We start from the raw sequence: 16,858 nt of genomic DNA, 5'->3' as shown, positions 1-16,858 counted from the left end.
CTAAATTNNNATATCTTAAAAACNANNNAACTAATTACTATNTAACTTTAATAGANGCTNTANNNCNTATATAAAAGTCTAAATCTAANTTATTAGAATTTATTANTAAGTGGTTNTTAAGATGTTAAAGTATAANTTTTCTAATTTTTGGTGAGTTTTTAAAGTGGCCCACATGCTCGGGTGGCCCGCTTGCTCGTGAACTACGTTAGCTCTCACGCGGAGTAATAAGTGGCCGATTCAGGCACGGATCTCAAGCCCCAAACAAAGACATATTAATACTCAAAATATAATAGGGCAGATAGTAGTGTATAGGGTTAAGCTCGAGATTTACGAGATTTAGGTGTTTTAGGTGCTTTAGGCATATTGATGTCGGTTTTGACCTAACAAAATGGGCGTTGTTTTGGGTAAATAAAGACAGGCACGGGCCTTAAGGTCTGTGCCTGAATCGGCCACTTATTACTCCGCGTGAGAGGTTAGCACAACTGTTTATAGAGACAATTAGACTTTCTAGTATATTAGTGCTGCCCGTTAGTAGAGCTTTGGAGCTCCGTATAGGGCCTTAAGTAGAGCTTCGAGCGGAGCTTCGAATAGAGCTTTAAGCAGGGCTTGGTTAGAGCTTCGAGCAGAGCTTCGAGCAGAGCTTTAATAGAGCCTCGAGTAGAGCCTTGATAAAGCTGTGAGTAGAGTCCTATGTAGAGCCTGGTGTAGAGCCTCATGTAGAGCTTTGATAGAGCTTCTCTATATAGAGCCTATATTTAGGCTTGTTTTTGAAGGCCTTGTAAACATCTTTGTATAGAGGTTTGTGCAGGCGTTTGTGCAGGCGTTTGTGCAGACGTTCGTGCAGACGTTCGTGCAGACGTTTGTAGAGATGATGGTGGAGACGTTCGTACGAACGATTGTATAGGCGATTGTAGAGCCGTTCATAGAGACGTTGATGCAGACGATTATAAGACTTCCTAGTATACTAGTGCCGCGTGTTAGTAGAGCTTTGGAGCTCTAGATAGGGCTTTGAGCAGAGCTTCAAGCAGAGCTTCGTGCAGAGATTTTACAGAGCTTTAGTAGAGCTCCGTGCAGAGCTCCGTGCAGAGCTCCGTGCACGGCTCCCCCATCTGGCTTCTTCCAGACCAAAAAATCAGCCGCCAACAGCATCATCCAAGTGGCGTGTTCGCGAGAAAGACAAGGTTGGTGGAAGAAAATTCCCGCACTCCAGCACAAATCCGGCCGCCTTGGCTCCCTCACGCCAAGAAGTGGGCAGGGAACATGCTCAAGCATCACCCCAGGCCGGTAAAGGCGTCGCCGACGCGAGTCCCCCTTTTCCCCATGCACGTAAACGGCGCAGTCAGCAGCCTCTAGGCAGGAACACCCCCCCCCCCAACAGCACGCACAACAAAACCTAGGTGGCCATGTAAGTCAGATCTGAGCAAACGACGCATGATGCGCGAGATAGAGTGGCAGGGCGAGGAGGAGGGGCATGTAGAGGTGCTGACGGGGCACCGGCCAGGAGAATGGATAGAATGGAAGGCCAGCTAGCTCCACAGACTACAAGGCGGATATATCCAAAAGTTTCTTTTCTTTGTTTCCCCCTCCCTCTCCCAAAATGTTCAGGAGTCCGTGACAATGTACAAGCTAGCGGAGGGGAGCACTCCACAGCCCAGCTCTCTCCGCTCACACCACCACCTTTCCAATACCGGCACCGAGGGTAACTACCGTTCGAGTAAAATAATAGCGTATCCACGCCATCTTGACCAAACAAATGAGAGAAAAACGAAAGCATATTGCGAGGAACCAAACGTGTACTAGTAAAATACAAAAAATTACTCAATTAAGCATGCTCCTTATCCAATACCTCCGACACGCCCTCGCCGCCGCGCAGCACGACTTGCGTCTTCGCCAGGGAAGTCTTGACGGGCGTCCTGCTGCGGAAGATCTCTGACAGCTCCTCGAGCGTCCGCCGCCTTGTCTCGACGTAGAAGAAGTAGATGAAGGCGAACTCGAAGATGTCCCAGAAGATGAACAGGAAGTAGTACTTCCAGCCGGCCCCGGAGAACGCGATGCCGGTGACGAAGGTGTTGTAGAAACCGGCGATGTTGACCCAGAAGTTGTAGAAGGCCATGCCCTTGGCTCGTGACTCGTAGCGCAGACATTCGACGGGGTACAACTGCTGCAGGGGAGTGTAGCCGGCTGAGAAGACGAAGCCGAAGATGAAAATGAGCGCGATGACGGTTTTGGCTTGGCCAGGCTTCTTGATCAGAGGCGTACCGCTGTCATCGGTGAGGGGCTTGCCATCGGGGCCGTTTCTTAGGTTAGTGGCATCAAGTGCACAGACGAGAATGAAAATGAAAACGACAATCCCAGTGGAGACGAGGAGTTGCGGGCGACGGCCCCATTTGTCGGTGTAGATAGCTCCGAAGATAGCGCCAGCGAAGGAGACAACGTTTTGGAGACCATTGAGAAGGAGACGAGTCCTATTTTTGGTGATACCAGCACCCTGAAGCATAGCGGGATAGTAGTATGATACTGGGCCATTTCCAGACCACTATGAGTTTTGTCAGTATTGTGAAACTGGGAAATGAAATACTATGAGAAATATACCTGGCCGAAGAAACCCATGGAGAGAACAAGCATTGTTCGATAGCGTTGCTCGCGGCTGTTGAAAAGCTCACGGTAATCCCACCAGCGCTTGTCAGACCCCGTAACGGAAATGTCTTCGACCATTTCCTTGTATTCAAGCTGCACGATTGGAGAGTCTCGGCTACCCTCACCGTGATACTTGGCCTGGAGAAATTATTAGCGTCTGGAAAACTTCCTGGCTAGCGAAGGTGCTTTACCATGATGTCGAGCGCTTCTTCGTGGCGGTTATTGGCAATGAGCCAACGAGGGGTTTCAGGCAGGAATGGGGAAGAAAAGAGGACAATGCCAGAAAAGACCATTTGGAGCCAGACTGGGATTCTCCAGGCAATCGTGCCTTTCATACTTGAAGTTCCATATGGGACGAAAGTGCCAGGAATACCACCAACAAACCAGAAAGTGTTGAAGATACCGGTCAGCACACCACGCCATGCTGGGTGAGCCATCTCGGAGGCGTAGGCGGGACCGGCTGTGGATGTAATGGCCACACCAAAACCGAGGATGAATCGTCCTCCCATGAAACCTGCGAGGTTGTGGCAGCTTGCCTGGACGCAAGTGCCAATGACGATAATGAGACAGCCGATAAACATTCCCCATTTACGCCCTGAGAGCTGTCAAAGACTGCAAGTTTCCTGGCTTTCTGGAATACGGAAACTCACCTCTGAAATCGGTAGCGGGGCCGGCAGCAAACGAGCCAACCAAGTTACCAATGGTATAGATGGCGTAAACAATACCTGTGCTGGGAGTACCTTCGGTGAGAGAGAAGCCGAAGTAACTACGATACTGCGGGTAGCTGTTGATAGCTCCCATCAAGGAGCCATCATAACCGTTGATGCAAGAATTGAGCGTTGCAATGAGCAAAATGCCGTAGAGCTGTCTCTGAGTGAGCGATTGCAACAGAGTTCGGGCGATTGGGAGAGTACTAACCTTGAACATTCTTCCTGTCCACGGCGACAAATTCGCCTTCATGGTGGCATCTGCCAGTGCAACATTCTGTACCTCGCGAATCTCAGTGGCCTTGTGGCCATGTTCGCGCTCGGTGTGCGAGACGTCCACTTCGGTCTTTTCTATATCCGACATGGTGTTGAAGGGTGTAGATTAGTGAGTGGTAGGGCTGGACAAGGGTGTCAGGAAAGAATGCTCAGCTGTCAGCCCGCACTGTGACAGCTGGGGACGAAGTTCATGTTATACCAGGCGGACACAGACCAGCAATTATAGGTAGTATCAACCCTGTGGGTGAGGTGCAGCAGACCGGGGTGGGAGATGGTCATACCCATGTTTGTGCTAGGGGCCTTGCTCCGAAGGAAAGTGAGCGGGAACAGGGGAGCAGGTGGGGCGCACTCGCCAGACGATGAACGGCTGAGGCCGCAGGACCAGACATGGAGAAGCTTAACGGTCGTACACCACCACCCGCATTCTCGGCTCTCAGATCTTGATGCTAATTATGCTAGTTACGCATAAGTCATCCTCCGTATCCTTCTTGAATAAAAGCTCTGCGACGCTGGACTGCCGGCGATGCTGCATACGCTGAACACACCACCAGCGTGGTGGCGAGTAACGCTGAAGCAAGACTGCGGCAAGAGGCTGGGAAAAGGGCGTGAATGACTAGGTTAGTGCGGCGCTCGCAGCTTGAATCACGCAAAACTTCGTAGAGCTTCACGATCGAGGAACGAGTATCGTGACCTTCAAGGTCTGCTGGCGGGTCGCCATCTCGGAGGCCGAGGCGGTACTGTGGAGGATGCTATGGAAGGTGTTGTGAAAGGGTTCTGGGTGCTGAGAGGGCGAGTTCCTCAGGATGCGCGCAGTCAGACGGCTTCTGGAAAACCGGGAGAAGGTTGTCTGCAGCGTTGCGCAGAGGTTTTACCACGCCTCTGGCCATTGGCCGCCACGATGTTGCGGAGCGATGGCGGCTCAAATCAGTCCGCGTCAGATCGGGCTAGCACCGTCCTCTCTCCATCAAACGAGGCTAGATTTAGGGGTCAGCCTTGTCTGGATCACCGTCTTCTCCAGCGCTGCGTCGAATCGCTCCTGGTCTAAAATACACCTGACTCTTTGTCGTTCCTGCACAATCGACATGGGCACTGACAAAGCCGCGCAGCATGCAGCGACCCACGACTCTCTCCGTTCCCACGACGTCGGTGGTGGCTTCGAAGGAGCGTCTAGTGTCCTCGTGGCTTTCGGTAAATAGGCCAATTCTCCGATGTTAGCTAGGATACACCTCGCGGCCTCTGTCGCGAGATCTCATCCAGGAATCGAAAAAGAAAGCCCAGACTAATACAAATACCAGTGCAATTACCAAGACGCTGAGCGTAAATTTTTGTTACAGGAGACGATAGGGCTTGACATCGGTAAACGGTGCCGAAATGCATTGATTGCCATTGAACACAGCACGCCGCGTCTGCATCAATATGACCTACATAAGTATGACCTACATATGTATGAATGCACATCGGGTGCTGTTCATTCGCCAGTCATCTAATTCTGCGAGTCCAGGATCCTTCCAACCGGACCGCAGGAAAGGACCACAGCTAAGAGATGTTTCCTACCAGCTACCCAGTCCGACTATTACACGAGCGAAACCTGGTGTGATGATGAAGCTGGCCAAAGATTTGGCGCAGCAGTCTCAGCCAGACTTCAAGCCACAACTCGCCTTACTCTCGTGATCCCACTCTCTGGCTTGCGTGACTGTGCTCGATTTTCCATCTCGCCATAATTGCTGGCCAATATCGAACTGCCGAACTATGCCTGTCACTCATTATGAGCCTAATCCTAGCGCCAGCCCTAGGATGGAGAGTCACGCCGCAACATGGATGGCGCTCCCCCAATACCCAAGGATTTATTTCATGCTAGGCCATATTCAGATTTCTTGCATGAAATATCCGGTTGCTCCCTAAAACGACGACCTTCCGTTCTAGATTCGTCCCTGGTATTCAAAAAACATTCTCGACTGATTCCCCTGGTCGGGATATAGATGAATTCGTCCATCTGGAACCCAGTTGGCAGGCTCGACTGGTCCCTTGCTGCCAGTAATATTGCCCTCAACTCACATGCAGTATCTCGACCATCAGAGCAGAGTCTGTGCCGCATTGAAATAACCGTTGAGGCCTAGTTGGTGCTAGACTCCTATTTTACTACTTGTCCTCTGCCCGTAGACAATTGAGCGTTTTCGCCGTTGCCTAAAACAAGTCGCTACTACGGATCTTTTCTAAAAATCTGCGGAGCCACGAAAATCCTATGGCGCTGTTAGTAGGTCCCAAGCTGTCAGAATATTGCCCTTGATTAGGGGCGCCAGTCAGTGAAACATTGCTTCGTCCGAATGTGGTTGCGGATCCCTCGAGCTGATGATCCCCGTGGAGCTGTGGCAGGTCTACTCGAGAACCACTATTCACAATCAGGTGATACGAGTACGGTATCCCTCCGCTCACCTGAATTGACGTCTTTGCTTGTTTCTTCTGCTGCTCTGTATATCTGAGCCATTCTCAAGTACTATAACAGCTCACGTTAGATGTTTTCTTTTTCCTAAAATAGGCCTATCCACTTTTGATGTCTGCAGCCACCAGTGAAACTCTAATATTATTTTTCCTTTCAACCTATCGCCTTATGCCTCTCACATAGAGGTCAGTGAAAGCGTACAGCTGTTTTGCAGAAGATTTTTAGAGTCAGCGTTGAATGATTATGTTAAGGCTTTGTTCCGCCTAGCCGCCCCTATTACTCCGAGCAACCACGAACAACAAAGCCGTCCGTTATGAAAAGACTTGGTTAAATATCACGGAATTTATATGAGACCTAGGACATCGACATCGCAAATTTCTATACCTTGTCGTTCTCATATCCTTTAAAGCAATGATTAACCACCACCGAATGCGTCCGGACTCATTGCCCACTTCAATCACTAACTTCAGGACAACCGAAGACAACTTAGAGCTAATACCAATACCAAAGCTCAGAATTGAGTTATGTGCATAAGTCCGCTGACAGAACGAATATAAATACAGGAAACACATTCGCCACCTAGCATCGACAAAATAAAAGGAGACCCTTCCCAATGACATCTTGACCACGGTCTTTCTGGAAGCCCTTATAAATCGGCCTTCAACCTACGACTTCTTAGCCCAACCTTCCTGCGCCCATATTAAGTAGAAGAGACTCCTCGGCTCGCTTATCTGAACTGAATACAACATTTCCCTCCGGGGCGGAACACTTCCACGCCCCGACTCAACGCAAGGTCATCGCGGTCTCCTACTGAGCCTTCTGCGTAGCAAAGATTTGGTAATGTTGGAATAACAGGGCCGGATGAATGAGGAGCTGAAGCGTTGTATCTAGTCCATTAGGAAATCCCGATTGTATTCACTCTAGAATCTCGCCGAAGACTGTTGGCCCTCTTTTCGTAAACACGCGTTCAAGTAGGGAAAACAATACTTTAGGCATCGTTAAATTCCACAAAGCCTCTATGGCGTGAGCTAAACCACAGCCGTCATATCAAGCATACAAAACAACCGAGAAATACGACAGCACCTGTGACACAACCAACGCCTGCATTCCACAAGCGCCAACTCCCCTAAACTTAAACTGCACCAGAAGCCATCACTCTATCATGGCATCACATTCAAAATCACAAACACTAAGTTAAGACAAAGTGTAATAATAGTCAACTGCCGTATGCACATTCAGAAGTCATGTACCTCATATCTACATCCTCCACCATCCATCCTAGGTTCGCATGTGATATCCACAGGGGTATTAATCCAACAATCCAATCCAACGCCACGCTTCCCATCCCATCCCACAAAATTACCCAAAAGTAGCTCAAAATCCCTGTTGTCCATTACCAGCATGCGAACATGAATATCATAATAGCCCGCTTCCTCCACCTATGACCAAAAAAACCTAATGATGATGTTTTGAACAGCATGGTCGTAGGGCTCGCGCCCATTGAAAACCTGTAGAATGCGGCCATCTCTTTGTCTCACGCACGACGTAGACTCGAACCGTCCGGGGTAGCCGTGACACCGATGCTATGCAACGACTTGAACTGAAAACCAAAAAATCCGGTGCAGAAGAGAAGAGAGGTCGCTTTGAACGCAGCAAAGATAAAAGCAGAATAAAAGACGGGACAAGCGGAGCCGGAAAAAAAGACGCGGAATGCCTTGCAGAACAACCACCCAAGATGTAAACCCAAATACTGAGCACTGCTCATGAAGCGAACTGCCTCTCTATTTCTCCTTCTGTAAACGGTGTCGATGTCGAAATATGTGTGTGCGAGAGAAAGAGTGTGTATCACACACTCACCGTTCTCCGCACCCCCACAACCGGCTTCTGCGCATACCCAATCAACAGCCTGAAGCTGGTCCCCCTCTTCTCACACTCGCGGATGAGCGCCTCATCCCTCCAAATACTGTTCTCGAGGATATTCCCCCCGGCCGTCCCCGGCTCGCGCGCCTCCGGCAGCACCACCGACTCATAGCAGCGCGAGTACCACCAGCGCCCGACTCTCGCCACCATCTCCGCAATGCCATCGTCCGACTCGCCGTTCGAATTCTGCGTCGTCAGGAGGTCCGAAAACGACATCTCCTTCCGCGCGCCCCGCTCGCTCGCGCCGCTCGCGCCGCCCGAGCTACCCGACGCGCTGCCACTCGCACTGCTCCCGGCGGCAGTGGCGGCCTCGACCTCATCGCCCGCGGACGGCAGACGCCCAGCAACCGGCACGCCGACGAAGCAGCGATAGCAGCCGACGAAGCCGCGGCGCCCGAGCCCGCCCATGACCTCGTCGCTGACGTTGCGCAGGCTGACGCCCGGCTCGGCCGCCTGCATCTTGACCTTCAGCCCGCGCACCGCGCGCCGCGCCCGGTTGCCCATGTTGACGAGGTCCAGGTCCAGCACGCTCATCTCGAGGTAGCCGCCGGGCCGCAGCACGCGCTTGCACTCGGCGAGGATGGTGCGGTGGACCGCGGACGACAGCGCGGGCGGGAAGCGCAGCACGGCTGTCGCGAAGAAGCCGCGCGGGAAGGGGAACGGGGAGGTTAGCGACGGGTGCGCGATGTGGCGGTGGTTGCGCAGCGTGGACCATGGCTCGGCGGCGCCGGTGGCGCAAGGCACGCTCAAGGGGCCCGGGCCCAGGTTATAGATTGTCGCCTCCGGGTAGGTCAAGGCGCAGTAGTGGGACCAGTCTGACGGACTCGTTAGTGGCTGTCGGTAGTGGTGGGGAACTGTCGCCGCGGCTTACCTTTGCCAAGCCCGTCTATCACCAGAACCCTGTCCTCTGCGGGATCCTTTAGCTCGAAATGGGCAGGACTGAACAGTACGCGTCCGAAGCTCAGCCATTTGCTTGTCATCAATGCGCCGAAGCGCAGGTTCGCCATCGAGACTAGCCCATCGTTTTGCATTTCCGCCATCTCAATCAACCTGGTGTCCCTGTAGCGGCTGCTCCCGCTTGCGGCAGACAGATTGGTGCTGTCGCGGTCTTTGTCGGATGTAGAGGCGAGAGTGGCCTTGGATTGTCTAGCGCTCATGTTGAGGGAGGCTGGTAGGCTGGATCGCGTTGAACTGGGGCGTGTTGCTGGGCCGGATCCAGAGGATGTGCGTTTGGGTGATGGAAGGCTGAGGCGGCCGGTTACAGGGTCGACGACGCTGAGGTTGCGCTCTCCGTAGCTGGCCAAAAACTCAGACATGGAAGTAGGCGTCGTGGGCGTCTGTGCCGAATGAAGGACAGCGAGGAGACGGGAGCGGCGGAGATGGAGTGACGTCGTTGCTGGGCCGGTTGATGAGCCAACCGAATTAGAGGAGGTGTGAGAACGTTTGGGCTCGTTCTGAAGGGAGAGTGGCTCAGGCGGTGGCTGTCGTTGGGATTTTCCTTCGTTGGCTCCTAGACCGGCATAATGGAACGGTGTGCCTTGAGATGGTTCTGTAGAAGTAACTTTGGCAGGTTTACTAGGCGAGAGCACCTCATCGATCAGATCATCGTACTCATTCCACACTTCATCCTCGGATTGAGGAGCGCCTGGTTCAGGGATGATGGCTGTGCCGGTCGTTGTTGGAAAACTCCAAATACCCGAACTGCTAGAGTATGACAACTCAGAATCCTTTCGTGGAGGGAATCTAAAAAACTCAGTAGTATTCAGGGACTCGTCGGCGCTGGGGCTGATGGTAGCAATGGCGGTTCCATGAGACAGCGTATTCAACCCTTGAAGGACAGGGAATGGCTCAGGTGGTCTAGCGGTAGCAAGCAATGAAATCGTTGAATCAATCGAAGTGCGAGACGGCACAACAGGGCGAGGCTGATCAGGAACAAAGGGCCGAGAGAACGATTGGGATGGCGGCTTTCGGTCTCGGTCTCTCCTGGATACTACCATGGGAATGCGACCAACTTGAGGCAGACGACTTGGCCTGGGTGGCGGAAAAGAGGGAGGTGGAGCTGGTGGAGAGAGGGTTTGTGGGAAGGTAAATGCCTGTGGTAAGAACGATGCTCCCGGTAGGCTTGCATTTGTCTGAAGATCTAGTTGCGGTGAAGGGTTCGGTGAGGCTTTTGGTGATGGGGATCTGGGAGACAATACATTATCATTAAGTGGCGACTGTGTCTCCATAAATTGGTCTCTCCGTAATATGACCTTTGGAGAAGCAGGTCTACCCGGTTGTGCAAATTCAGATGAGAAGGATGGTGGGGACGGTAGTAGCATGGACTGCACGTGCTCCTTGGTTCGCTCCTTGGGTGCTTCCGAATCATAAGATTCGGACGCAATCGGTTCTTCCGGGGTGCTGTCAGCTTCTTGCATTATTTGCTCCAAATCCTCCAGATCAATGTTGTTTGGTGCATCCATTAGGGCGTAATGAGCCACAGATCGAGAGGTAGGCGGCCGCGTTACAGCCGCGGGGACTTCTACGGCAGGCGCCTCGACCTTGGGCGACGCCTGGGCTCGTTGGAAGAAGTTCCATTTTCTTGAGGGCTTTGGCTGTGCTGCTGCTTTCTTTGACCTCAGCCAATTTCCTTCCTTGCCTTCCGAAATGTCATCAGTGCGAGAACGACTATTTGTGGATTCAGCGATTGAATGCTGGTTAGAAACGGCGCTATCCAATGCCTTCACAGAAGTTGTCTCCGTAGTATTGATGGGTGAAGGGACCTTCGCAAGTGCCCCGCCGTCCATATTGCCTGATCTTCGTGAAGTCCTCCTGGCAGCAAGCGACGGAAGGAAAGAACGCTTCCCATCATCCTCGCTATCTGATGGTCTCCGTGGACCTAGTGCCATTCTCTTCCTGGGAGATCCATTGCGAACAGGATCCGACATGGCGGATGGGAGTAATGTTGGTCTGCCAAGCTCTATGCCCGTCCGTGATGATTGGTCTTGTTTTCGTCCGTTCGGTGCCATTCTAATCTCAGTGCTGGGTCGCTCACAAACCAAGTCAAAGCTACTGCCACTTCTCATTGGTTCTGGACTCCTGGAAAGCTCCGAGCTACCTGTGCCACGAATGACAACAGGAGTGAGCCTTTCGAGGAAGAAACCATCCATCTCAGCGCTGGTTGTGCTTGTGATACTACTCTTACGACTCGAAGGCGTGCGGTTTAGGCTTTCGTTGGTGGTACCACCACTTGCGGAACGGCCGATACTTCCTCCACTTGTTGAGCTCCCGCTGCGACCTCTGACTGCGTACTTGCCATAACCCTCGTGACCTGTACCTGCCGTCGGACCCTTTCTCCGCAGTCCCCCGTCAGATTTAGAAGAAGCGTTTGGATCAGTCCTTGCTCGTCGCGAGAAGAAACCAAACTTAGAGGTCTTGTTTGGACTCGGCGCAGGTGTAGGCAGTGTCTTGGCCCTTTTCTTTTCCGTATCGCTCTGAACCTCAGGAGTCGGTCCTCTTGTTGGGACACGAGAGATGACTGGAAATCCTGACGGAAGACTGGGGTTTGGCGATGGGTTTCGTGAAGGAGCTTTTGGGGGCATTCCAAAACGGCTCTTCCCACTCGGTACATAAGTAGCAACCCCCGTCCTCGATTCTGAGGAGCTCGTTCTCTTGTGAGGCGAAGGGAAGCTCGTCATGTTACTTTGGATAATGGGCGAAGGCTCGCGGAGACCCACGATTTCAGATGCTCCATCTCTGCTTGGCCTTACTGGTCTTCGAACTATTAACTTCTGTGGTTGCGATGGGTCTGCTAAATGAGCTAGTTCTGGCGGTGCTTGGCTTTCTGGAATATGCTTTGGTGACGGAGGTGAGGGATGAAGCTCAATTGAGGTCTGAGGCTGAGACACATCGCCCTGGGGATGTGATATAGTAAAATACATTGAAGATATTTGTGGTGGAGGACTTGGTGGTGGAGCAGGTAAGCGTGAAGTTGGTGTCTTGTCTTTCTGCCTTCCTGTTTCTACTCGAATCGTGGACGCGGACGAGGATGATGTTGAAGATTCCCGGACTGATGAAAGACCGTGCTGCTCCCGTAAGCTTGAATTCTCGTCTATCTTCCGCCGGGTAACGGGCGGCCTGCCTTGCATAGGGCTTGCCTGCCTCAGTCGGGAAGGGGCTTTTGTAGTCAAAGCAAGGCCAGGAGAGTGCGAGGACATTGAGGTGGGAGTTGAGGTAACACTGAAAGGCCCGGGAGATTCGGAATACCTTGTTGAAGGGCTCGCTGACAGCCCATACTGTGGCGTAGGAGGTGGCAAATTCTCCGTAGCCAGTAGAGGTGGTGCTTCATACCTATGAAACCGGACCTCTAGTGGCTCTGCTTCCACCTCTGAATGAACTAGAATGGAGGAGGATGGTGGCAGAGATATTCCTAGGACAGTTTCTGAGTACGGATCTCTGTGTCCTCCTAGCATCACCTTCATTGGTTGTGCTTCCTCTTGAGATGATACTGAGCCAGTCCTTGTGCGTGAGGCTCGCCTCCCACTGCCAACTCCAATAGATGAAGGTTTCCTCCTCAACAGGTTCGACCTTGGGCTATCGATTGTAGAGGCGGAAGATCCGGAGACAAGGGAAGGGGTCCGAGTGTTGGCTGCGACCTCAAATCTAGGGAGACGAGATGAAGCAGGTTGTGGTATTGATCTGGGAATCGACATCCCCGGTTGACCATGAGGTATAAGCGTACTCTGCTTTGAGACTCCCCGCCGGGGACTTTCAGTTATTGACCTCGCCACGGGTGCTCGCTGATTATTGACCCCACCGCTGGGGTATACCTGCTCATCTCTAGTGTGATTTTTCTTTTGTAATTTTGACGGGTTCGGAGTCGGGATTTGCGAATTTGTGGACGTTGGAGTGAAACGTTGCGGTAGTCGAGTAGATGGAGCGCGCTGAGTGTACGGCGTTTGACTCTCCGATCTCTTTGGAGGGATGAATTGTGATTTATAGGATGCCATATCGGGTACTCGCTTCGTGCGACCCTTCTGTATACAAGGGAAGCCGGCTGACCTGGGCCTGTAATACGGAAGCCTGTGTGCGCGGAGTAACTCATGAAGGCATGTGGTCCAAATGCTGTGCGAGCTAGCTAGAAAGTAAGTCAGCAAACCCCATAGCGAGAGGGTAGCCAATGCAGTGAAATAGTACCTGGGGTGCTGTCAGCGAAGGTCAGCTAAGGCAGAATCCGCCAGCAGTTGCCGTAGTTGCTCGTGATGAGGCTTCGGGGGTGGCGAAATTGTAGGTGCTGCTAGGCGGAGGCAGTAATACAACCTTTTGCACTTGGTTATATGCGCATGCCAAATACTGCAGAGACCGGCTGGCGTTTGGAAACGTCCAACTGGTGGGCGGCGCCACCGGGTGTGCCGACGAAGCGAAGAGGTGTTGGCGAAATGTGGCTCAGCACGCTTGCTCCCTTCGAGGGGAGACCTTGATGCACAACGCAGCGAGAAACAGTTTTTAGAATGCAGATGGTCGGTTTAAGGTGGTCCCAGCGCGGGGACGACCAGTCGCAAGTGACCTACAAACTATGGAGACGAGGGACTGGGGCCGCGGGTTTCCGTTCTTAGTCGAATCCGTCGAATTTCTAGGGCTCCTTCGATGCAACGGCGAAATCGGGGGGCCGAGCACTTGGTTGGATTCTGTTGAACGGCAGGGTGACTCTGGCGTGAGACTCTGGAGTCAGGAACGGAAGTCGATATGTATACAGGGCGCGACCTGGCAAAACAACGCCGGAGTATATGCGCCTCCAGAACGATCAACACGCCATCAATGCTGTTAGGAGCTGGGCTGAACCGGCAGGAGATTTCCGCCATGAACGGCGCTTGCGCCTGAGTGGGCGCGTGGAGGCTTGTTGAAAAAAAAAAAAGGTCGAAACCGGCATCAGGAGCAGCGGCCAGTGAAGGGTTGGCATTGCGAAGGTGTAAGATCATTCGCAGGAGGTGGTGCAGTGGAGCGGGCGAGAAGAGCCCATGCACTAGGGAGCTTCCGCCATTCGTGGAGGGGCTGCCGTGGGATGGAGTTGGGCATGATCAGACGAAGGCCCGGGGTGCTGAGCGAGCGTCGTTAGCCGTTGGCTTGGGCTGCTTTCGCCCACAATCTTCATGCTCTCTGGCCGATCCACTGCCGCACGCCCAGCGCTGGAACTGTTTCGACGAAAAAGGTGGCCTTGTTCCCCAGAGCTGACTACACCGGCCAGCGAGTCACCATTAAGCAGCGCGTGCAGATAGCACGGGACCACGCTGCTGAGAAAAGCCACCTATACTTCAAACGACCTGAATAGACTCCTATTCCAGCAGCGCAGATAACCCTCACTCATGCCTGATTGGGGGGTCATAGCGAGAGCAGTCCATGATAGGTCATATGCATCCCTCCATAAACGGAAGAGGTGGTGTTTCGAGCCCCTCAAAGCATGGGCGAATCCTAGCGCGGCTTTTCAATTAGAACGCGTTTGGTTTTGCAGTATCGAGTCCCTCGGCAGGAAAGAGGAGTTATGCCTCAATTCGCGTCTACCGCATTAGTGAGGCCAAGTGACCCTCAAGTGATCCTTGTATGTGCTGCAGTCCATATTCCGAGACTGCTTCTGACCCTCTCGTTGTAGAGGGATCGTTAGACTTGTCGTCATTGTACTTGTAAGGTTGCGAGAGAGCCACAGCCGTCAAACCGGAAACCCCGTCCCAGGAAAAGCTGAAAGGTGGCTAAGTGCGTCGCTAGTTGCATCAAGTTGAGGCTGAGCTTCGATCGGCACAGGCCACACTTGACAACACATCAAAGGCGAACTCGTTTTGCCTGCGCACTCTCCGAGAACAGAGATTTTCTCAAGAACAGAATCCGTTCAAAATACATCCCCATGAACATTAATTTCCAGGAGTGCGAAAGTGTCATCGGTCCGGTTTTCGGGGGCCCAGGCATTACGGAAAGCCACTTTTGGTCAGTCGACCTCTTTAGCCTGTCATTCGTCTCCTTCAGCGTGCTAATTGCGGCCCCTAGTGCTCTCACCTTGACTATTGGGTATACGACACTTGCGGCGCTCCTTAGCCCGCATATGAATTCAGTCATGTGATTCTAAAGTGGTGTGCGAGAATTTTCGGACATTGTCTCAAGTTGGTCTAAGCAAAGTGCTGTTTTTCTTCTACTTGGAATCCTACTCCGCTAGATCCTTACCTCAGCAGTGGCGAATTTGTAAAATTCATTTAAAAATACCGTTAATCGGATGCGAAGAGGCTGAAAGTGGAATCCACATCGTCGTTGCTCTGCAAGTGCGGTTTAAATCAAGCTTGGGGTATGACCTAGAGGTTGTTGAAGAGCTTCCACAAACTTCACTTCAAGAAATTTCTCGGAAAAAATATTGCAATAAGCCACGTTAAGTTATCTGGGCGTACATCGGAGACTCAACTGGAAAAGAGAGTCAATGGTGGGAACCGATAAGACGGCCTGTGTTGTAAGCTTTGGAGTATGCATTTAGGAAATTTACGAATTTTGCAACGTTTTAATTCGTCGTTTTTAGTTTGCCTTATTCCGAAAAAATCCAAAAACAAACAAATTGATAATGGCATCAAAGTGGTGCGTCGCGGGGCCAGAGTGGCTTAACAGGGGTTTCACACCCCTGATTTTATAAATCTCCAATAAGCGTGCGACTTTGCTCTTTCACGATATTACTCGCTGACCATGTAACATTTGGGCGGTTGGACTTCCCATACACTGCTTATCGTACAAGGTTCAAGCTTCTCCTGACACTTGACATTTTCTCCGAAAATGGTGGCATCTGGGGTAGAAGAGCGCCGAACTTGACATGTCGCATCTTGGGCCGCGGAGGGGTTGTGACGCCTATCAAGACTGCAAGAAATTGAATCATCTAAAAGGTATTGACGCAGGTCATCCTTCGAATCACGCACTAAGAAAACTGCGCATCACCCAGAATCACGGGGATTGGCACCGTGAAAGGGAACATCTGCAGGTCCATGCTCTGATACATACATGAGGTTCCGGATGCTCTAGAGGTGGAATCACCTCCGAAGTACCTCAATAAGGTATCGTATCTCCGCACTTCTCTCTAGGAGCAACAATTCCCGGGTCTCGATCTCTGGGTGAGACGCCTTGTGGGTACGCCGTGCCGCCGTGTCTCAAGACGTTGAACGACCCGCTCGAACTAAAACTTTAAGGTTCTCAGGCAATGCGATCCGAGTTGGACTGCGGGTGGGCGAAGGAAAAGGCGGCACGGCACGGCCTGCTGTTGATGTAACTGCGAATCACGGTAACAGCCAGCCTTCCGATGGGAGGTGCCGTAGTGGGGTGCGGGCCGCTGTTTGCCCAAGTCGCAGAGTAAACCATTTTTGAGTTGGCCGGATTAGTCTTCTATACAAGGTTTGTTATTCGACAACATGTATTGTTGAAGAGCATCATCAAAGCTTGGATCAGACCGTCGCTACTGCGCAGATTCGTAATGCATACATGAAGCACTTCTAAGAGCCCTCCGGGGGAGATACCTTTCTTGGGAATGCTACGCATGAATTGAAGATGCCACGAGCGCTTAGATGTAACTGATGCTGGCTTGGTAATGACCTTGTGAAACCAACTTTGATGAAGAGACAGTGGTATGACATCAGTCAATGAAAAAACAATTATAGGGGATACGTGAAACGAAATTCGAGAAGGAAAACTGGCGTTCGTGAATATTTGCGGCGGTTAGGGATAAGAGAAATGAGCTCCAATTCTTGTGTGACCTCACTTTTAGTTGACCACTCTAGCCTCAGCCAGCCTCAGCAAGGCAAACGCCCACGCCTGATGTCTCCTGAGGCAGAAGAACGCATCCGCTTAGAGTTGAACACACTGTATGCCCTACAAACGGTCTACA

The 16,858-nt window shown here is 51.9% G+C and overlaps 3 protein-coding genes across 3 annotated transcripts; 1 reads left to right on the top strand and 2 right to left on the bottom strand.

Moving 5' to 3' along the window:
• Positions 1 to 1,822: 1,822 nt before the first annotated feature.
• On the bottom strand, positions 1,823 to 3,708 carry K441DRAFT_588003 (general substrate transporter; the record flags this gene model as incomplete). The annotated part of the gene is made up of 5 exons (XM_067644696.1): positions 1,823 to 2,536; positions 2,593 to 2,775; positions 2,829 to 3,232; positions 3,288 to 3,501; positions 3,556 to 3,708. 5 exons carry the CDS (start codon positions 3,706 to 3,708, stop codon positions 1,823 to 1,825), a joined length of 1,668 nt encoding a protein of 555 aa, XP_067498101.1.
• Positions 3,709 to 4,256: 548 nt separating this feature from the next.
• On the top strand, positions 4,257 to 4,939 carry K441DRAFT_310442 (uncharacterized protein). Its single transcript, XM_067641095.1, has one exon. The coding sequence runs from the start codon at positions 4,424 to 4,426 to the stop codon at positions 4,814 to 4,816; it is 393 nt and encodes a 130-aa protein (XP_067498100.1). The 5' UTR covers positions 4,257 to 4,423; the 3' UTR covers positions 4,817 to 4,939.
• A 2,966-nt stretch (positions 4,940 to 7,905) lies between these two features.
• Positions 7,906 to 12,968, bottom strand: K441DRAFT_588031 (uncharacterized protein; the record flags this gene model as incomplete). Its single annotated transcript, XM_067644698.1, has 2 exons — positions 7,906 to 8,795; positions 8,852 to 12,968. The coding sequence occupies 2 exons, from the start codon at positions 12,966 to 12,968 to the stop codon at positions 7,906 to 7,908; spliced, it is 5,007 nt and encodes a 1,668-aa protein (XP_067498099.1).
• Between the last annotated feature and the right edge of the window lie 3,890 nt (positions 12,969 to 16,858).

The sequence above is a fragment of the Cenococcum geophilum genome (assembly GCF_001692895.1).
Source record: "Cenococcum geophilum 1.58 unplaced genomic scaffold K441scaffold_66, whole genome shotgun sequence".
Taxonomy (NCBI): Eukaryota; Fungi; Ascomycota; class Dothideomycetes; order Gloniales; family Gloniaceae; genus Cenococcum; species Cenococcum geophilum.
The sequence above is the reverse complement of the archived record's forward strand: the minus strand, read 5'-3'. Positions and strand labels throughout refer to the sequence as shown.

Bases quoted from the DNA above. Each gene is read 5' to 3' on its own strand.
- K441DRAFT_310442 (XM_067641095.1), top strand. From the start codon at position 4,424: ATGCGCGCAGTCAGACGGCTTCTGGAAAACCGGGAGAAGGTTGTCTGC.